The sequence below is a fragment of the Porites lutea genome, chromosome 3 (genome assembly GCF_958299795.1).
Source record: "Porites lutea chromosome 3, jaPorLute2.1, whole genome shotgun sequence".
Classification (NCBI taxonomy): domain Eukaryota; kingdom Metazoa; phylum Cnidaria; class Anthozoa; order Scleractinia; family Poritidae; genus Porites; species Porites lutea.
Window position 1 is genome coordinate 47,793,390 of NC_133203.1, and position 19,367 is coordinate 47,812,756.

At 39.9% G+C, this 19,367-nt stretch overlaps 1 protein-coding gene across 1 annotated transcript; it reads right to left on the minus strand.

Moving 5' to 3' along the window:
- Positions 1-3,936: 3,936 nt before the first annotated feature.
- Positions 3,937-19,307, minus strand: LOC140931305 (ataxin-7-like protein 3). The gene is made up of 17 exons (XM_073381087.1): positions 19,000-19,307; positions 17,133-17,260; positions 16,066-16,079; positions 15,254-15,422; positions 12,732-12,823; positions 12,279-12,301; positions 12,133-12,172; positions 11,206-11,321; positions 10,710-10,749; positions 10,122-10,147; positions 8,963-9,006; positions 8,159-8,220; positions 7,488-7,533; positions 6,192-6,220; positions 6,060-6,114; positions 4,836-4,891; positions 3,937-4,754 (listed from the first exon to the last, which is right to left on the minus strand). The coding sequence occupies exons 1-17, from the start codon at positions 19,060-19,062 to the stop codon at positions 4,684-4,686; spliced, it is 1,074 nt and encodes a 357-aa protein (XP_073237188.1). The 5' UTR covers positions 19,063-19,307; the 3' UTR covers positions 3,937-4,683.
- Between the last annotated feature and the right edge of the window lie 60 nt (positions 19,308-19,367).

The following is a 19,367-nucleotide window of genomic DNA, read 5'->3' on the forward strand; positions in this document are numbered from 1 at the left end:
ACCCCCCCTATTAATTGTTGAAAAAAAATTACCCCCCCCTCTAGCCAATCTAAAACAGCATTGACCCCCCATCTTTTTTCCCTCCCCCCCCCCCTTTACATAAATAATGACCAGTCCCTTAACTGAAAAAAGTGAAAATAACCTTGGACGTATTCCTTCTTTCTTTATCTGCTGCATGTCTGTCAATGCCCTGATGGCAATCATATACTCGTTTTCCTGTTATGATGAATGGAATTCCATTATATTTGATCCTTGATTGGGAGGTTACAGACTGAGGATCTTCAAAAAAACACCTTCTTCCCCTTCATTTGCACATTTTGTGGAACAAAGCAAAGCCTAATCTTAATATAATATTGTGCATATATATAAACTTTCACAGTTCATTTTTTTCTGTAAGGTTATGTTTCTGCTCTGAACTGACCCTGGTATAGATTTTATCAGTGTCCTGTAGCCATTTTCAGCAGGCAGGAGGCATGAAGAGTGAAGGCAACTTTCCTCATCCCAGGGCACCTACAATCACAACCTCTTTTGTCAAGATATTTCTGTTTCTTATTCGAACCTTTCTTCCATTTTTTTGTCTTTTATTTGGATATTAAGTTTATTAGTCATTTAATGCATTATTCAATTAACATTGTTGTGCAGGAGCCGAAGTAATCGGCTCCTGTGTTGTTATTATCATCATTATTATTCTGTTAGTTTATTTTGTATTTAAAAACCTATTATAGTATTGCCAGGATTTTTTTTTGTTCGTTCCCCCCTCCCCCCCCCCCCCCCCATTAAAAAAGGTTCTTCTATGCCACGTGCAATATTCTGCACCCGGATATTCCATTTTGGTGTACACAAACCAATAATTAGTAAAGTCACAGAATACACTGACCGTACATTTAAACTTACCTTTGCCTAAACCGTTGTTGTAGTACATAACAAAACTTGTTGTCGTATCCAACTCATGCTCGTGGAGCACCTTTTCAGCTGATTTTACATCTAGTACGAACAAAAAACTTCCAGGTCTGTTTTCCGAAGACATGTCTATTAAACAGTTACTGCAGTACGCCTACTCTTGTTTGGATTTTGTTTTTCCCGCTCTTTCGGACGCGTTTGGTTAATGTTTCACAGAGTGTAGGACCGGCCGTCTTATCCCGGAGAGGTACTTAGTCAGGAGGCAGCTCGCCAAAAAACGATTTTCGCTAAACATTTTGAGTAGAAGCAGGCAACATAGCTTAAAATCTTCGTCTTGCCATCCTGATTAAGAATTGTGCTGTTGCCCACTCCAAATGTTATGATATCTGTCATTAAGCGGGTTTTTTGTCACTCGTGCAGCATGAAAACGAGGCTAAACTGTAACATCTATATAAACCCAATAAAAAGTGCACAATACGATGGGGAAATAGCTGAATCTTTGCTACTTGACGTTTAGAGCTCGATAGACAGTAGTATGGGAGATAAAATGTATCACGTGATCAGTTATGAAGAGTCACGTGACTTTCCAATAAAATCAATTTTAAAGCATAAAAGACTCTCTATTCACACTTTCCTTTAATATAGTTTTCAACTTACTGACGTTTCTCATTTCGATTTACACATCCAACAATAAAAACCAAAAAATGCAATAGGTGGTCAGCTATGATGGGTCACGTGATGTAATGAAATCATTCAATTTTCAGTCATTCTATAGCGTTTCCAACCTATGTAACATTTCCCATGAGCTAGGATTTTTCATGTAAAAAGACTGAACTTTCTTCTACTTGGCCGCACGGTTTAAGCCAGAAATACAAGCTTATAAACCATAAGCAAAGTATCTTATGCGACACAAGACCACCATGTGACTTCCACCTTATCAAGGTTATAGGTCATACTTCATTCGCCTCTGCTGCAGTGTTCCTGTCGTTTCTGCATCTGTCGCCATATTTACATGCCTTGGAACAGCAAAGAGATAGTTGAACGCAAGTGCAGCGTCGGTTTACACAGCATCCGCCTTCTCGGGAGCACCCACAGTATGCTAACTGTAAACACGCCGCTGACACTTCTTCTCGCGTCATTAACTTTGGCTTTAGAAGGCCTTCACTGTAGTACCATCCGCTGTCTTCAGGCTTTGGGAGAGAAGGACATGGCTCCAGCGCTTTATTTAAAACACTATACAACTGCAGCTGAGATCAAATCCTATCAGGAACACCTACAGAAGAATAAACCACCGGAAATGGTTACTCAGTATGCATGTAACAAACCAGCTTCATGACCTTTTAATGTTAAGCCTGGTGTTGCAAAAAAAATTTACTCAGTCAAAGTTTAGAATGATACATGCACTGTGTAGTGCTAGTAACCTTCGCGCGAGATCCGAGAAAATAAAAAAACTCTCTGTTCAAGCAAACTCACAAGGTCACGTTTCACATTATCGCGAGCTTAGGAGTCGTGTTTAGCCTTTCAACGCTTATTTCTAAACTGTCTCGCGCGAAAATAATCGGAAGTTTCAAATTGCAGGTTTCTCTTTGACTGGCTGATTTAAGGGACCGACCATTAGAAAAGTTATGGGGGGGGGGGGGGAGGGGAATTTTCGAGCCGCAGGAATTTTTTTCGTTATCAAATTCCTTGTATGAATTTTTTTTAGGCCATAGCATAAATATTTTTTAGGGTTAATTGGCGTGCAAGAATTTTTTTTCATTTAATTTTCTCTTGCGCGAATTTTTTTTTTGTACTTCGCCCCCCCCCCCCCCCCCCATAAGTTTTCTAATGATCCGTCCCTAATTGCGATCAGCTAAGGTGACAAAAGTGGGCGGCATTCGAAAAATCATGGTTCTCTGGCAGGCGGTATTTCTCGCAGCTTCGCCGCTCGTGATCGTGACGGCTCCGCCGTCAAATCTCACTCGACTATATTACAACGGCTCCGCCGCCAAATATCACTCGACTACTAAACAATACCGCCAGCTACGCAGGCTATAATTTTCTTTGACCTTTGTTTCTTACGGCTAAATAAAGACAATTCCAGCGCTGTGAAGTTTAAAGACGCCATTTCGGCAATCTGGTCATCAATTATGCTCTTTTTAAAGCGGAAATCACGATCACAATCACTTTACATGTACGTCTTTTTCAGTTTGCCATCTGCTCCCTAAATTGGGAAATATATGCGAAGGCTCATCTAACATGATTGACATATGTATGGCCCTCGACCAATCCGTTTCCCCGCACACTGGTGTGCGGACTATTCAAAATACCGGGGTTTTCTGGCGGGTGGTATTTCAACCGCCTCGTCCCTACTCCCTTTTTTTGGAACACGGCTTCGCCGCCAAAACTGTAATCTCGCACCCACACAATACCGCCAGCTACGCAGGCTAAAGTATGACTGCACAATAAATGTCACAAAATCTACCTAAGCGGTCCCTTGGGGATGTTCTGTCTTTACGTCATCCTAACCATTTCGTACTTGTGGGCGCAAACAATAGAAACGTCATCATTACCTACCGATTCCTCGCGGCCCCTGTTCGAGCAAATCGAGATTTTTTCTAGTACAGTATACCGACTGTATATTTGAACTGTAAGTACTGTCCTATATACGCGCGAGTTACTAGGGTGCCTCCTCGGGATTTCGCCTCTGGGCGAAATCCCTGCGGGGCAATTAATTATAACACTGATAGACTGTTCACAGTGCCCTATTTTCCCTTAAGATCGTCAAGATCGAGCACTCACCGTCACCGGCAGCCATTTTGTAATTGATTTCAAATGTACCGAGAAGGCGGGCGTCGGGGTTCCCAACCGATTTTTTCTCTCATGCAGGACAGGAGAATCAAGAATAATTCCATTAACATTTTACCCATTGTCATAAGGAAAAAGAACAGCACAGTCGTCTGAATACGCGACCATATGTGCAGGGGATTTGGAGTTTGATTCCCGGGTGCGGAACCTTCACCTTTACCACTGAAAGATAAAAATTGCGAGGAAAACTACCAAAATGATATATTTTATTCTTCATTTGTGAACGGTTATGGCGTCTATGAGACGTACATTGCGCACCCAACATCGCTGGGTTCTATTACATTAACGAAAACAGTGCCATGCGTCAAAGTTTGATCACGTTTACTAGTTCATTTGCATATTGTGTGTTCTTGTCTAACAATCCATCGAGTTAGCCATCTCAAGAAATATCATGTCCATAGCTTAAAAGTAATGCAGTTTATTCTGCTTATACCATTGAATGTAAAATTAACAGTCTTTATCACCTTTATGATCCTTTTAGGTTGGCGAAAACGTCTCAATACCACAGGTAATTGACGATTAGTCAACGGCACAGAACAAAGAGAATAACTAGACCCAGGTAACTAGACTGAACCATTGTCAAGGTCGGCACAAGGTGAAACCTACCGCAGACTTCCCTACAGTGACAGATTAAATATTTTCCAAATTAAACTTGAAGAGGAACGAAATAATAGAAAGGAAATATAGCGATACAAGACGTAACTGTTTATCGTGCCAACGTGGTTTTAGCAGTTGAAACCGCCGCGTATCCAATGAAAGTTATTCGTCAAAGCCTCCACTTCTATGACACAAGCGTCTTTCCTTCCTCAGACACGAGAATAAGCATCCAGGTGTATATTCGACGTTCTTAAACAGAAAACGACAGTCTGTACACGTATCAGACGAATTTCATCGTACTTTTCTTTCGCCTCAGACTTCCTTCAATAGTGCCCCTTCTCATCTTGGTCGTCTTTTGTGTTTTGTCTTCTTCTTTCTCTTTTGTTTTATGAGAGCCAAACTTCCAAACGCTAGCAAGAAAATAAAAACTAGTCAAATTAGAAACATTAAAACTCCCAGTGATTTTGTATGTTAAAAAAACTCACATTTACCCGCTGGCGAATTGTCGTCTCCTGTTGATACATTGGATTCTTCTTCCCAAGATAACCTACAAAACACACGCACAAATGAAGTCCAGGTACAGCTAAACCACTTTGCTGAAAATTAATTAACTCACAAGGTTTCTGTGCTAATTAACCCTGTTATCCCAATATCCACACACAAATTCTCCAGATTGATCTCTATACATTTTCCCATAAAATTAGTTGAAAATATTTTTTTTAAGATCAAAGCAGTTTCCTTGAAGTGATTATTATAACCTTTACTTTTAGTTACGTATTGATATTATTGGAATAACAAGCAGCTTTTGTCTACAATGAAATCGTAAGTTGGGCTCCATCTTTGACGGTGCAGTGTTTTCTACGAAACGATCGCAGGCTCAGTTTTTGTGAAGTAATGCATTTAGAGGCCATTCGTAGAAAACAAGACAGCACATATCAAGATGTGGCGTTTAGAAGGCGTTTTGTCGCCTTCGACGGAAAAAAGGTGAAGCTGGCTGAAGCCGGTGCCTTATACGCATCAAGATGTGACGTTTTTTAGAAGACGTTTCGCTGCCTTCGTTGGAAAAAAAAAGGTGACCCAGGAGCCGCTGCCTTATACGGGGAAAAAGGCAAAGCGCACCGTATTGCCTTCATGGCAAAACTGACCGACCGTGGCTACTTGTAAAACGTAAATAAACTAGTTTCCTTGAAGTGATTATTATAGCCTTTACTTTTAGTTACGTATTGATATTATTGGAATAACAAGCAGCTTTTGTCTACAATGAAATCGTAAGTTGGGCTCCATCTTTGACGGTGCAGTGTTTTCTACGAAACGATCGCAGGCTCAGTTTTTGTGAAGTAATGCATTTAGAGGCCATTCGTAGAAAACAAGACAGCACATATCAAGATGTGGCTTTTTTTAGAAGGCGTTTTGTCGCCTTCGACGGAAAAAAAGGTGAAGCTGGCTGAAGCCGGTGCCTTATACGCATCAAGATGTGACGTTTTTTAGAAGACGTTTCGCTGCCTTCGTTGGAAAAAAAAGGTGACCCAGGAGCCGCTGCCTTATACGGGGGAAAAGGCAAAGCGCACCGTATTGCCTTCATGGCAAAACTGACCGACCGTGGCTACTTGTAAAACGTAAATAAACTGTGTTTAGCCTAGGCCTGTAGCCTGTCGTACTTAACAGTTTATTTAAAACCCTTTCTTAGTAACTGTAACGGAAATTTCATGTCACACCTGTTCAATGTATCTCTTAAGGCCTGGCCATCACCGTCTTCATAACTATCAACATCTGATGAGAAAACATACTTTGCATTAACAAACCTGTTCAACAGTACATCAACATAGAAAGAAGTTCTCATTCCTTACCGATTACGTCGTCAGCTTCCAAAGTACCTCTGAAATTAGAAAAGTAAAAAATGAGAGATTATATTCTGCAAAAGTTCTGGCACGAATACCTGGGAATAAAAGCAAACGACATAAAACAGGATGCGTGTCATGGAAACCATAGCCTGCATAGCTGCTACTTTTGTTGTAGAGCGCGCGGGTGCGCTTTTTTCCCAAACCCTCTTTCGGTTTCGCCGCTCGTTCGCCAACGAATTCTCCAACAAAACCCGCCGGCTTGGCAGGCTAATTCGCTATTTGCCCAACTTCCATGATACACCCTGTTTGCCCCCTCCATCCCCCGCCAATTGTTTTTTTCATTAGCACTATCCTCAATTTCTCCTAGGACGGCTATAATACCCAGGAGAAGTGAAAATCAAAAGTTATGCAAAATTTTGGGGGTGCACAAGGTGCAATATGGAAGATGTGCATATGGAGTGTGAACTTGGTTTAACAGCCTTTGCTCTTACGAATCTCTCATAGCTCAGTGGTAGAGGATCTGGACCAGTAACCAAGTTGTAGGTTCGACTTCTGTGCGAGAACTCAGACTTTTTCCAGTAAGGTGATGTTACACGAGACGACTTTTTTTTAGCGCACCACAGCGTTGCAACATTGTTTCGAATGGTTACAACATTCTTCCAACATTGCAACCCTGTATTGCGCTAAAAATCGTCGTTGCAAGTCATCCCGTGTTATTCTTATGACACCATAAAGATAGCTTTGCATTGTGGGCTCTAGAAAGTTTTAGGCATCACACGCACTAAAGATCTTTGAAACGCTGTACTTGGGTAAAATATATAAGTTAAACCCGAGGTGAAACAGTATTTTGCTTAACGAGGTGATGTGTTAACAAAATGCAGCCCGCTAAAAACAGAATTGATACGCAGTCGTCCGACTTTGTTTAACTACTCGAATGATTAACGCTGAATTCGGGGCTAGTGATAGCCAGTAATATAAGAGAATTTTGTTACACTTATGATTAAGAAATTTACTGAAATATACCGTTTTAAGCCAGAACTGAAAGAAATCTTTATAAAAACTGAATATGGTGCGCGCGGAGAATGAATTGTACTGGAGAATGTTGGCAATTACGATCGCAATGTCCCTTGAATTCTCCTGAAGGGAAATGTTTAAGTAGCCCGAGGTCACTCGCTCTCATGCTAATCGCTAATGTCCAGTAGGGACTCTCCGTGCCGGCATTTTGAAAGTAGAGAAGGAGCTAGTAGGCATGACGTTGATTTCCGGGGGAGAGGTGTACACTGTATGGCTTAGACTCGTCACCTTTCAAGTCGTAATCTTCCAACAGGAGGCTCTACATCTGGATAACCTGAAGACAACAATAAAAACAGCAGAAACAACAAGGTATAATTGTGCAAGGAATTATGACTATGACTAACAGTTTTTCAAAGTTCATTTTTGTTGCTTGTATAAATAGCTTTAACAGCGATTTTCGTTGAGTGTGGAAAGTGGGTTTGTGGTTCCTTGGTTCTGCATTAATATCTAATCATGACTGTGTGATACTGGCTGAAATAACTCACGCCACTTAACTATCTGGACCAATCAGGAGTAAGCCTATAACCACACGTGACTGGCTCCCGCCTGTTTTCCCGCGTTTCGTGCCGACTACAAGAATTTGAATTGGTCATTTGGAGCTACAGCTCTTAGCTTTAGTTTGTTTTGTGTGAATGTACTGCATAGTAACATTATTATGAGTTTCTGATATTAACCAATGTCTACCAATAGGGCGTTTTCACATGACGTCACGGCGGCCATATTGGTCTTCCAAAACAATGAAACGGCCGCCATATTGGTGTGCCAAGTCGATCCTGTGGGAGTTGAATTATTTTCTTATGCGAACGCTTTCTTTTGTTCCAATAAATTTGCAGACATACTGGCCACGTGAGTAAAAACGCTTTATATTGACAAGTGATACAACAAAAGGGCTTGTATACCTAAAAGCAAAATCCTAACAGCTTGTCTTTGCTCATCAGAGTGTTGAGGACATCTGTGAGACCTGTTAAATAAAATAATGATTACTTTATCAGTTATACGAAAACTGTAACGTTCTCCTCGAGAGCATTTTTGTCGTTGTAGCTACAATCGGCAACAAAATTAGTTGAGGCACTTTTCCCTTGAAATAAGGGCCTCTCTGTTGTTTGCCAACTTAAAAAGAGGAAAATAGAGCTTTCCCGCGCCTACCCCCTCCACCAATGTTGTCCCACTGTTCGAGCTAGCTATAGAAAATAATAAACACCCGAACTTTGAATGGAGAAAACGGGGGATGGGTGTGGATAGTTTTGTTCTCCGAAGTTACCACTTTTGAGCAAAATGCCTCAACAATTTTGTCGCTGATTGTAGGTTAAATATTACACGATGGAAACCTTTTGTTTAATTAACCCTCCAGGGGAAAATGTTTTCTCTCGCGACACATTTATCGGCGGTATTACACATACCAAGATCAGAGCAGTTACATGCAAGTTTGTTTCCCGCAGGACTAGCCGCGTGTAGAGCGTTTTAAGCGGGAAATTACATAGCCGCTCCTCTGTTTAATGCAGAGACCCGAGAAAAAAAACGTCAGTAGCAATATCAGGCGGTAGCTGTCAATGTCCGCTTCTTTTGAAAGTTTTAAGGCTTCCACTGTTATGCCAGTACGTTTACCTTGGAAAAGAGCAGTCACATATTCCTGAGGTAAAAAGCCTTATCCCACGGCAAAAAGGCTTCTTAGTGTAACCTTAACTTGTGTTATTATTGTTTACCTTGTACACATCCGTGCTGTATGCTCAGATACCACACCGCATGTCTGAACGTAAAAAAATAAAATAAAATAAAGAGGCTCTTCAGTTCCTCGTTACACAACTCGGTCAGATCATCTGCACAATTGTTACATTTATTTGTCATATGGAAAAAAGCCATCATTCAGAGTTTCTGTATGTTTCTGACAAAACAACTTTAAAACAATACAGAGCGTAAGGTACCTGATTTTAAATTGAAAAAAAAAACAGTGACATAAAATTTTTCAAACCCGTACATTCTTTTCGCTCCAACGGTACTGAGGCTTAATGTGCAAAACGAAGAAGTTAAGCCGGGTGACGAATGGGAAAATCCGAGACTCACCGCAATGCAGAGACCGGAGTATAAAGATTCGAGGCTTTGAGGCGAGGTGCAGACCCGGGGGGGGGATTACTGCCATATATGGGCTATATAGGTATGTGCCGCTGTGAAGGGTATGGTTTTCAAACAGTTTATTCTAGGATAGGGTATATAAATCAGAGCGTTTGGCTCTAGAATATGGTATCATTTTTCAGGAAACTGATCAGTTGGTTGAAGATTTTACCTCAACTAGGGAAACAGCTACTCTAGGATAGGGGGGATTTGGGGAGTTTACTCTAGTATAGGGAAGCAAAATTTAGCTGAACTAGCTCTGGTAAAGGTTAAGGGTTCCAGGGTCCCAGCGGCACATCCCCACCCAGAAATTCCAAAAGTGCCCCCCCCCCCCCCCCCGGTGCAGAAAAACGTAGTGAATAAACAAACCTAATTATTCAATGTCAACGTATTTAGCACGAAAATACTAACAAAGACACTGCTTTCAAGTCTGTTACAGAAGATGCAACCATCATTTGCACACGGTCATTCGAGCCAAGCGAAGGTTTAGCCACTGTTTAGCCGTTTGCAGGGCAAAGGAAGTACCTTCATTCCTCCGTTGTTTCCTGGCCCCAGGAGATGAACCAGCAAACTCACGCTCTGCAGGCCAGCGCTCTACCGACTGAGCTGGCTCGGCCTCAGTTTGCAGGACAGGAAAGGTAAATTCATGGAAAAGTTGGTGTTGGAAATTCTGAGACAGTCTGTTGCTTAAAAAGTTGGCGAAAAACAAAAGTACATCACAAATTTGTCCAAAAATGATTCAGTTGACCTCACCTGTGAAAGAAGAGCTTTTTTCTCTGCTAAAAAATAAAACGAATAGTTATCATCAATGACAAGCATTGAAAGGAAGGTGCAGAAAAACAGGTACACAATCAAACAATATTTTTGCTCTAGACGGCCTTTTAATTCGGCATTTTAAGCCCCAATGTTCACTGACAAATTCTCCAGACTGATTCCCATACTTTAAGAATAAGTGGAGAGAATTTGAAAAAAGATCAAAGCATTTCTCCCCTGGTGATCATTTTTTCAATTCTCATATTTTTTTCTCTTGATTTTGCATTGACACTGGGATAACTGCGCGCGCAAATCAAACAACTGGCTTGACCAATGGCAGAACGGCAAATTGGAAACCGGAAGTCGCGTTTAGTTCTTTCTGCATGCTTTCCCGTCGTCAACTGACGTTCCTGTTCTGTTGCTAAATCAGCCTAAAGGGTTAGGAAACGTCTGACAACGCCAAGACCTGACTGTTGTTTACTCCATAGATAATAATTGTAGAAAGACAGCGTAGTCTGTGTAGAGGTATGTTCTAGGTAGCAACGTCCCTAATCCTGGCAAGAATTTATTAGTAAATAAGAGACATACCACTTCCAAGAGCTTCAAAGGCAGCCACTGTAGGACCAGTCTAAACGCAAATAAAAACAGTGTCTTGTCTTTTCAAAAAAAAACATTGACACAATCACAGTACATGAAAAGACATTCCTTGCCCCAGACACAGTAAATTAAACTAACATTACAGTCCTTTGGCATTTCTTAGTATCAGAATTCTTATTTGACAAAAGAAATTTCCCTGAATGGTAGGTGAAGAGAGGTATTATGGGCTCATTTTGCTTCTTGCTTATGTTCAGCTTTGTGACAACTTTTGTAAAACCTAATTCTTATTCAATTGCAAGACTTTAAATTAAATTCACTGATTACAAACATCTTTATAACATCTAACATCATAATATTTTTTTGGCTTTTGATTCTCCTGAGGTTTAAATGTGATGCCTACCTTTAACAGTATCACTCTGATTTATAATAACTAACAATTTAATTAATGTGGCAGTGTATCTTAAATGAGCTTGTAAAATATTAATACCCTTGTTGCCGGCAGCTCCCCACTGTTAACAGAACTTGGTGTACTGGGGCGATTAGAACTCGGTGTTCCAGGACGAAGAGAACTTGGTGTTCCAGGTCGTGGTGTCCCAGCCTCACCTAACAAGACAAATGGATTAAGTTATCACAAACTAAGCCGACATTCCCCACATATCTGAACACAACCTGTGCATCATGATAGATTCATGTACCTCCTAGAATTTGCAAAGGCCTTATTAGCATTTAACCCTTTAAGTCCCAATAGTGACCAACAGCAATTTTCTCCTAACGATATCCATACATTGTTATGAGATGAGGTTATGAGAATTAATAAAATGATCACATTAGAGAAAATACTTTGATCTTTTATCAAATTCTCTTAACTAATTCTTAGAGATCAGTATAGAGATCAGTTTGGAGAATTTGTATGTGGATATTGGGGCTTAAAGGGTTAAAAATACTGTGACATAAAAACTAATTAAAGATTTAAGAATGTTAAAATCATATATTTTTGAATAACACTTCAACAGGGGAAAGACTATCACAGTCATGTATGCAAACTTAAATGGAATGTGATAAAACCTGGAAAAAATTTTCAGGATTAAAATTACGGGATTCAAACTGATGACATGGAGATATTGGAGCAGCACTTTAACTAACAGAACTAACAGGCCAACTAGGAGTAGCTTATGAAGCTAAAGGCTTTGTTTGGCAAGTGCATAAAATATCAGCGGCAAAGCAGCTGCTCATTAGTGGATTTGCACCCCGCCCCCAAATTTTTTAAAGGATTTATCACAGCCACTGTCTGCACCATACGACATCCAGCCAGTACCAATCTATTCTTCTTGGTGAGGGACAGTGTGGCATTGAGTTTCTTGTCTAGAAATATAGCAGGGTGTAAGAAAATAACAAATATCTGCACTACTCTTACCATTTCTTCTGGGAGCTTTAGCTCTCCTTGGAGAATTTCCCTACAGAAAATATAACAGTGCAAAATAATTTCATATTATTCCTCTAGGGACAATTGCCCTAATCTCTGTCACTGAAGAACTGATTATAATAACTTCGTTATCTCACCCTGTCTTTCTTATTCTTCTTGCCTAAGAAAAAGGAATAAAAATAAGTATTGTTAATACCTATGCATAAATGGATGTAGGATTCCTAATGACCTTGCATACAATGTCAATTCACAGGAAACTACTAAGAGGAAACATTCAGAAATAACAATTTATTAGTTGTTGACAACCATGTCAACAAACTGGATTTTTGTTATTATCATTGATAACTTCTTTAAATTGAAAAAACCAAGAGTCTTTGATAAGAAAATCACCAGCCCATAGCCATAAGTCATTGGGAAAACAATACAGAAGCTTGTGGAGGCACTGTTATTTAACTGAAGTTCAGCCCCATGGCTGACTAATTTTTTAAACTTGTGACATCTGAAATCTGCTTGCATTCTTCAGTAAAGGAAAATAATACTACCGAGAGCACACTCCCTTGCTTCAACGACAAAATGAAATACCCCCAAACCTGGTTTTCTGTCTGAATTCCATGTCCAGTCATCATCAAAGTAGTTATCATAATCATCTTCCCCATCCATCAGCTTGCCTGTGGTTGCTAACCTGCAAGATAAGGGGCATTTAGCAGTCAAAACTAGTGTCTGATTCAATCTAGACCACTTGCAGAATGTGCTCACTCTCAAAATAAGCACATGATGACCACTGTTAAGTCTATGGACTACAGACTACAGACCAGGAGTGGGCGTAAACTGCTTTCTTTATTTTATTCTTGATGGATCCGTACCTAGGTCTACAGACCATGATACCCTCTCACAGACTTGCTATTGCAGGACGAGTACGTCTCAAAGTACCTCCTGTCTGTATTATGTAATTGCATGCTCTTAAACCTTCCAGTGTATCATCTCTGGAGTGGTGTGGGGGACGAAAGTAACGACAGTATAGGAGGCAGCGTGACCATTCAGTTAGAGCGCTGGACTTATCACTCGGAAGCCCTCAGTCTCACACTGACCATTTGTTGGATTTGTTCTCAGTAGTCCTGTCTTCGAATCCTCAACTACGCTTGTACAATAGCCCACTGGTTCACCCCCTACCAGTTGGGATTCTTAAACATGTTATGTTCCATTTCAATAAAAAAAAAGTTATTTGCTTCATTATACCCGAAAAGCCCCATAAAGGGAGAGGATTATTAAATTATTATTATCATTATTATTATTATTATTATAGTGTTTTGACGAAATAGTTTTTTTTAAGTGAATTAATTGTAAATAGGATTTTAATAGTTAGCATTGTTATCAATAAAATATGTTAGATTATTAAAAATTATTATTATTATTATTATTATTATTATTATTATTATTTTTACTATCCTCGCTTGCAAGTCCTTAAAACAGTTATCTACAATTCAAGGCTGTGTGAGGCAATAGCCACAATGACAAGGACTCTGTGTACACAATACATTGATCCTACGACCATACAGCCCCTGGTAGCTAACCGTCCGATTCCAGTGGATAAAAGCGAAGGTGCTGTTAGACCAATAGGAGTCAGGGAAGTTTTAAGGAGAATTTGTGGAAAGTGGGTAATGAGTGTTCCTAAGAAGGATGTTGTTGGGGCCAGTGGCTCACTCCAGCTGTGTGCTGGACAAAAATCCAGAAGCAAGGCTGCAAATTATACACTATGCATACTACATTTGAATCAGATGACACTGATGCCATACTGCTCATCGATACCTTTAATGCATTCAACGAACTCAACAGAGTAGCCGCACTGCACAACATCTGTGTTCTGTGCTCTATAATATCAATTTACACTATTAATACCTACAGACAGCCAGCTCGGCTATTTGTCATTGGTGGGAAAGAGATCGTGTCAGCAGAAGGGACACAGGGCAATCCACTTCCTGTAGGTCTATATGCCTTAAGCATACAGCCTTTTATTACGGTCTACAAGCAGCGTCCAGTGTGAAGCACTATGTTGGTTTGCAGATGATGCTAGTGGAGCTGGCTTCATTATGGAAAATAGGACGTGGTCGGAAGCTCTCACAAAATTAGCACAACAGGAAGTAAGAACTGAAAGATTAAAGGAACTCAAACACAGGGCAGAGCGTATAAAGTAGTTGGCATCAAGAAAGACTCAGTGAGCACTAGATCTGGTGGCAGAAAAGGGATCATCAGCATAGCTTACAGTTCTTCCTCTCCAGGATTTGAGCTTTAACCTGAATAAGAGGGAGTCCCGTGATGCTGTTAAACTACACTACAAGTGGCCAGTGGAAGATATCCCCTCCACATGTGCTTGTGGGGAAGCCTTTACGGTTGATCACTCTATGATGTGCAAACTAGGAGGTTTTATTACTCAACGCCACAACGAGCTAAGAGATCTTGAAGCTGGATTTCTGAGTATGGTGTGCAGTGATGTCGAGATCGAGCCAGTCCTCCAAGACACCTTCGGCAAACATTTAAACAGAGGATCTAATAAAGCTCAGGATGCGAGGTTAGATATCCACGCACGTGGGTTCTGGGAGTGCCATCGATTGGCATTCTTTGATATGAGGGTCTGTCACCCTAATGCTGTATCGTATAGGGACCTAGAGCCGCAACAAATTTATCGTATTCATGAGAATGAGAAAAAGCGTCTCTATTCAAGGAGAGTTCTGGACATCGAGCATGGAACATTAACATCTTTTTACACTTTTGACTTGATTTTTTTATAACTCTGTGAGATTTCTTGGAATTTTGAATGGCCAAGGGGTTTTGCCGGAACGTTGTATTGATATTGGCGTCTTCTTTTTATGAATACTTTACTGAAGTTTTGTGAGCAGCTTTTTATAGGATTTTCATAAAGTATTTTGAATATCTAAAATAAAAATTATTATTATTATTATTATTATTATTATTATTATTATAGTACTTAATACATTATCATAGTGAAGACTTCCATTAAATGTTCATATCATGCATAAAAATATACTACCTCACATAAAAAATAGTGCGTGTCACGTATTTGTGAAAAGAAAAAAGGCAACAAATTGCAGCTGACCTTCTGCTGGCTAATCTGCTGCTGTTTCGTCCCATTCCCATGCATTTTTCTAAATGAGGTGCAAATCTATTGGCAGCCAAGTTTCTTTGACAATGGGGACACACGCACTCCACCTGTTTCTTTAAGGGTGTCTGACCAAACACATCCAGGCCCTCACATTCTACAACTTCTGGAAAAATTAACAAGGCCAACAAAAATTACACCAACAAAGGGAATTACAGCATTCCAGTTAATTCTTTCAAGCAGGGGGTAATGTAGACCACCTGAGGGGTCACCCAGACCACATGCTATTTTTTTTTGTTATACTCGCCTTAACAATATGATTTATATTTCATCTGTCGGGGCAGTAAGCCTTCATTGTCAGGTCACTGAGCTGAGACCAATCTCTTATCTGGGACACTGGAAATAAGTAGCCTGCGAGAGCATCCGGTTCTTTCGGCTCAAGTATTTAGTTTCACCCACCGAGAAAAACCTCTCGGTGGGTGAAACTAGAAACTTGAGCAGAAAAAAGCAGATGCTCTCGCAAGCTAGAAATAGGAAACACAGGCCAAATCAAAGGGGAAAAAAAAGCAAAATTCTAAATAGGAAAGACAACATAACTTCAACTTTTTTGTATCACTCTTATAGGGTGGTTATTGAAACAGGGCCCTACTTGTAGTTAGGAAGGAAAGCTTACTGAAAGAAGGGTACTAAAATAAAAGAATCATTAAATAGTCTATGAATTTATTTCTATATTATGACAGACAAAATAAACAACCCTCCTGGTGCAATTATGAACCAAACAAGATTTAACAGGAGGATTAATAACTTACCAAACTGTTTCCTGCTATCATCAAAATATATGAAAGACAAAAATACAGGATAAGGAAATATTAGAAGGCACCGTCACATTGATATTTATAACAATTTATGTACAACGTCATAAGTAGGCTGAGTATGATTGTCCGCGCGAACCTAGTTATAAATAGAACTGTTTCTGACAGTGACTGACGTTTCAACAACCTGTGTGGTAGTCATCTTCAGAGTCAAAGTGAGTTGTATCATGTCTGTTGATGGTATTAAACTCTGGTTATTGACCTGATTGGTCAATTAAGTCGCGATGTTATTGATAGTCAGTCAGTTAAGCTGTGATGTTATTGGCTATGAAGACTTGTAACGTCATTGGTACATTTCAATCTGTCTATTGCCACAGTTAAACATTATCATTAATCAAATTGTCAGTTGTCCAGTCATACTCTGAGTCATAGCTAGCTTTGCTTGAGTCCATCAATAAGTCGTTTGTGTGGTGCCGGAAACTGTTGCGTAAGATTCAGTGACGTAAGTAAACCTGCTTTCTGAAGTGAGTCCTTGAAAGAAGTCTGTAGAATACATTTGATAATGCATGTTGCAGAGTCCAAGTCCATTCATTGGTTTGTAAATGCAGTTGCCACTCATTAGTGTTCAGGCAGTCCCATGTTTCTGTCGGTCTCACTAAAGTAAGTGGCCTAGGAAGATGACTCCTGCACAGAGGCCCCACCAGGGTAAATTCTGACAAGCGACATGGCCCAAAAAAGTAGCGACAGCGAGTAAAATGAAATCACAACAAGAGACAACCTCCCTTGGCCAAATTACAACAGTGACAGCAAAGCCGACAATAAGCGACAAGCATTTATAAACACCGACACGAGACGTTTTAAAATTCAGACGGGTGACATGGGACCCCCCCACCCCCGGGCAGGGCCTCTGCACAGGTTGCCGAGACATCAGTCACTGTCAACAACAGTCCTATTCAGGATTACCTTCAGCCAGACGATCATACTTAACCTACTTATGAAATGACTCCTGCGTTCAAACCTTTCACAATCTAAAATGTTTTAACAAATTACAGTACAATACTTGCATTTTTTCATCCGATTGTTCAAGGATGCTGTAAACCCCATTTTTGATAGAGCGGTGAATTTCAAAACAAAGACCTACAATGGCTTCGTCAATAAGTTCACACACAATATTGGACTCTGGGCTTGGATCCTAGGTGAAGTAAAGGGAAAAAAATGTGACCCTAGTAACATTACTTGTAAGCAAAAGCATCACAAAATATTTTTTATGTGTAATGTGGTAACTGTTGTGTTTATAATAATGGTAGAATAGTGTATGTCCCTTTATGTGAGAGATGTTTCCTGATAGAACAAAAAATTTAGTCACATGTGATACGTGTAAAACATGGCTCGTTAACATGTTTTGCTCATGATAATCACTTTTTTACTGATTGCAATATTTCAATATTGTTATGTACTTCTGGTCTTCATCAGGACACAGTTTTGATTGGCTGAGTAGGAACATTAGTAACAGTATGCGGTGGCCGCACTCATGGCTAACCAACAACGTCACCTGATACAGACTAGGACGGTATTGTGGTTGAAACATGGGAGCCAATAACAAAGTGACCATTGAGAAAAAAATGATGAGCAAGCCCTATTGTACCAGGAAAACTTTTCATAGATTTTTATCAAATAACTCATGCAGAATTCTGAGAGTGTCGGTTGGTGTCCTATGTCAGGGCTGTCACTAAATTTTTTCGTTGCCAGGTATGTGTAATTACTGGGTGGAGAACTGAACAGCTAGGAGGTACTTTTGGATCCCTTTTCCTTTTTTTCATAAAAAGTATGCAGGGATTATGCTTCTAGCCCGGGGGAGGGGGGAGGGGGGTACTCCCATACATTACCTATACGGGTATGTGCCACCCAAACGGGTCGTGATTTTGAAGCTCCCGATTTAGAACGGGGTATCCATTTCAGAGGCATTTTTAGAACGGGGTATAATATTTTGAATGCACGAAAGCTCCACTTTTGTAAGCAGTCATTTGTAATTATTTAAGGACAGATTGCTTTTAAAAATACGGTTCAATGCGTTAACAAGCAAACCGCTGTACTCTTGTTGCACCCTAGAATGGAGTATAAAAAATGGGCCCATTTCTAGAACGGGGTATCAGTATTAGTGCGAATTCTAGAACGGAGTATAAAAAATTGGCCCATTTCTAGAACTGGGTATCAATTTTAGCGGAAAGTTTTTTTAGAACGGGGTGCCAATTTGGAGTCCCGGGCGGCACATACCCACCCAAAAAATTCTCAAGTGCCTCCCCCCGGGGCTTCTAGTAGCTGAGGGAAAATCTCCGGTTGCTGACTCTTAGTGGCAGTCCAGTATGTGGTGTATGGGTCATTTTGAAGCAATTCCAGGGTGTTCGTACAGTTTTATTTAGAGGAAATGCTTCCTGGGAACTCCAAAAAACGTTTGATACAGAAATCCCTCATTTTGGAAAGTATTTTTTGGGCATCACTGCAGGTAGGATTATCTACTACGTTAGCTGAGGTTCAGGAGGAAAATTATTTTCCTGTTAGAAAATTTTCCATCGAGAAGGAAACATTTTTATCCCATACATGTACAAATCCGTGTAATCTCGTCATTAAAAAACTTGTACAGGTTGGGAAACCTGTTGAATAATCAAATAAAAACAGATAGGGATTAAATTTCAACCCTAAAAAATAACCTTCATCGACCGAAAAAATTCTGCTAAGAAAAATTACAAGATTTTATGGACATTGAAATATGGAAATATTACAAATGTCAAGTCTTACGTAAGATTGTATGCAAAGAAATATAAAGCAAGCTTAATATAAACTAGTATGGATATTAAGAGCATGTGTCAAAGCTTTGTTTCTCCACAAACGATCAAAATAATGATTTATGTTGAAAATGAATCGATAACTTACCTCATCTAAGTCTAAGCTATCCACTTCAGAAGGAGAGCTACTGTTATCAAGCAAACTGGACATCACTTTCGAGAGATTATTTCGAAAAAATATCAATACCAAATCACAACCTGACGTCCGCCATGATGCGAAAGAGAAATTACTAATATAACAAATAGTTTTTTTGGCTTATCTATTTTTTAAAGCGTAGAAAATTTGTGTGCATATAACAGGGCTACATTTCCTTAGCCAGGAGTTTTTTGACAGCGTCACATGTTTGAATTTTATTTTGCCGAAGACACCCAAAAGACGTCCCTTGTGTAAGCTTTCGCCGGGCTCCCGAAAAATAATTTCGAGATAGTTCGGTCAATTTCGTTGGTTCCGAATAC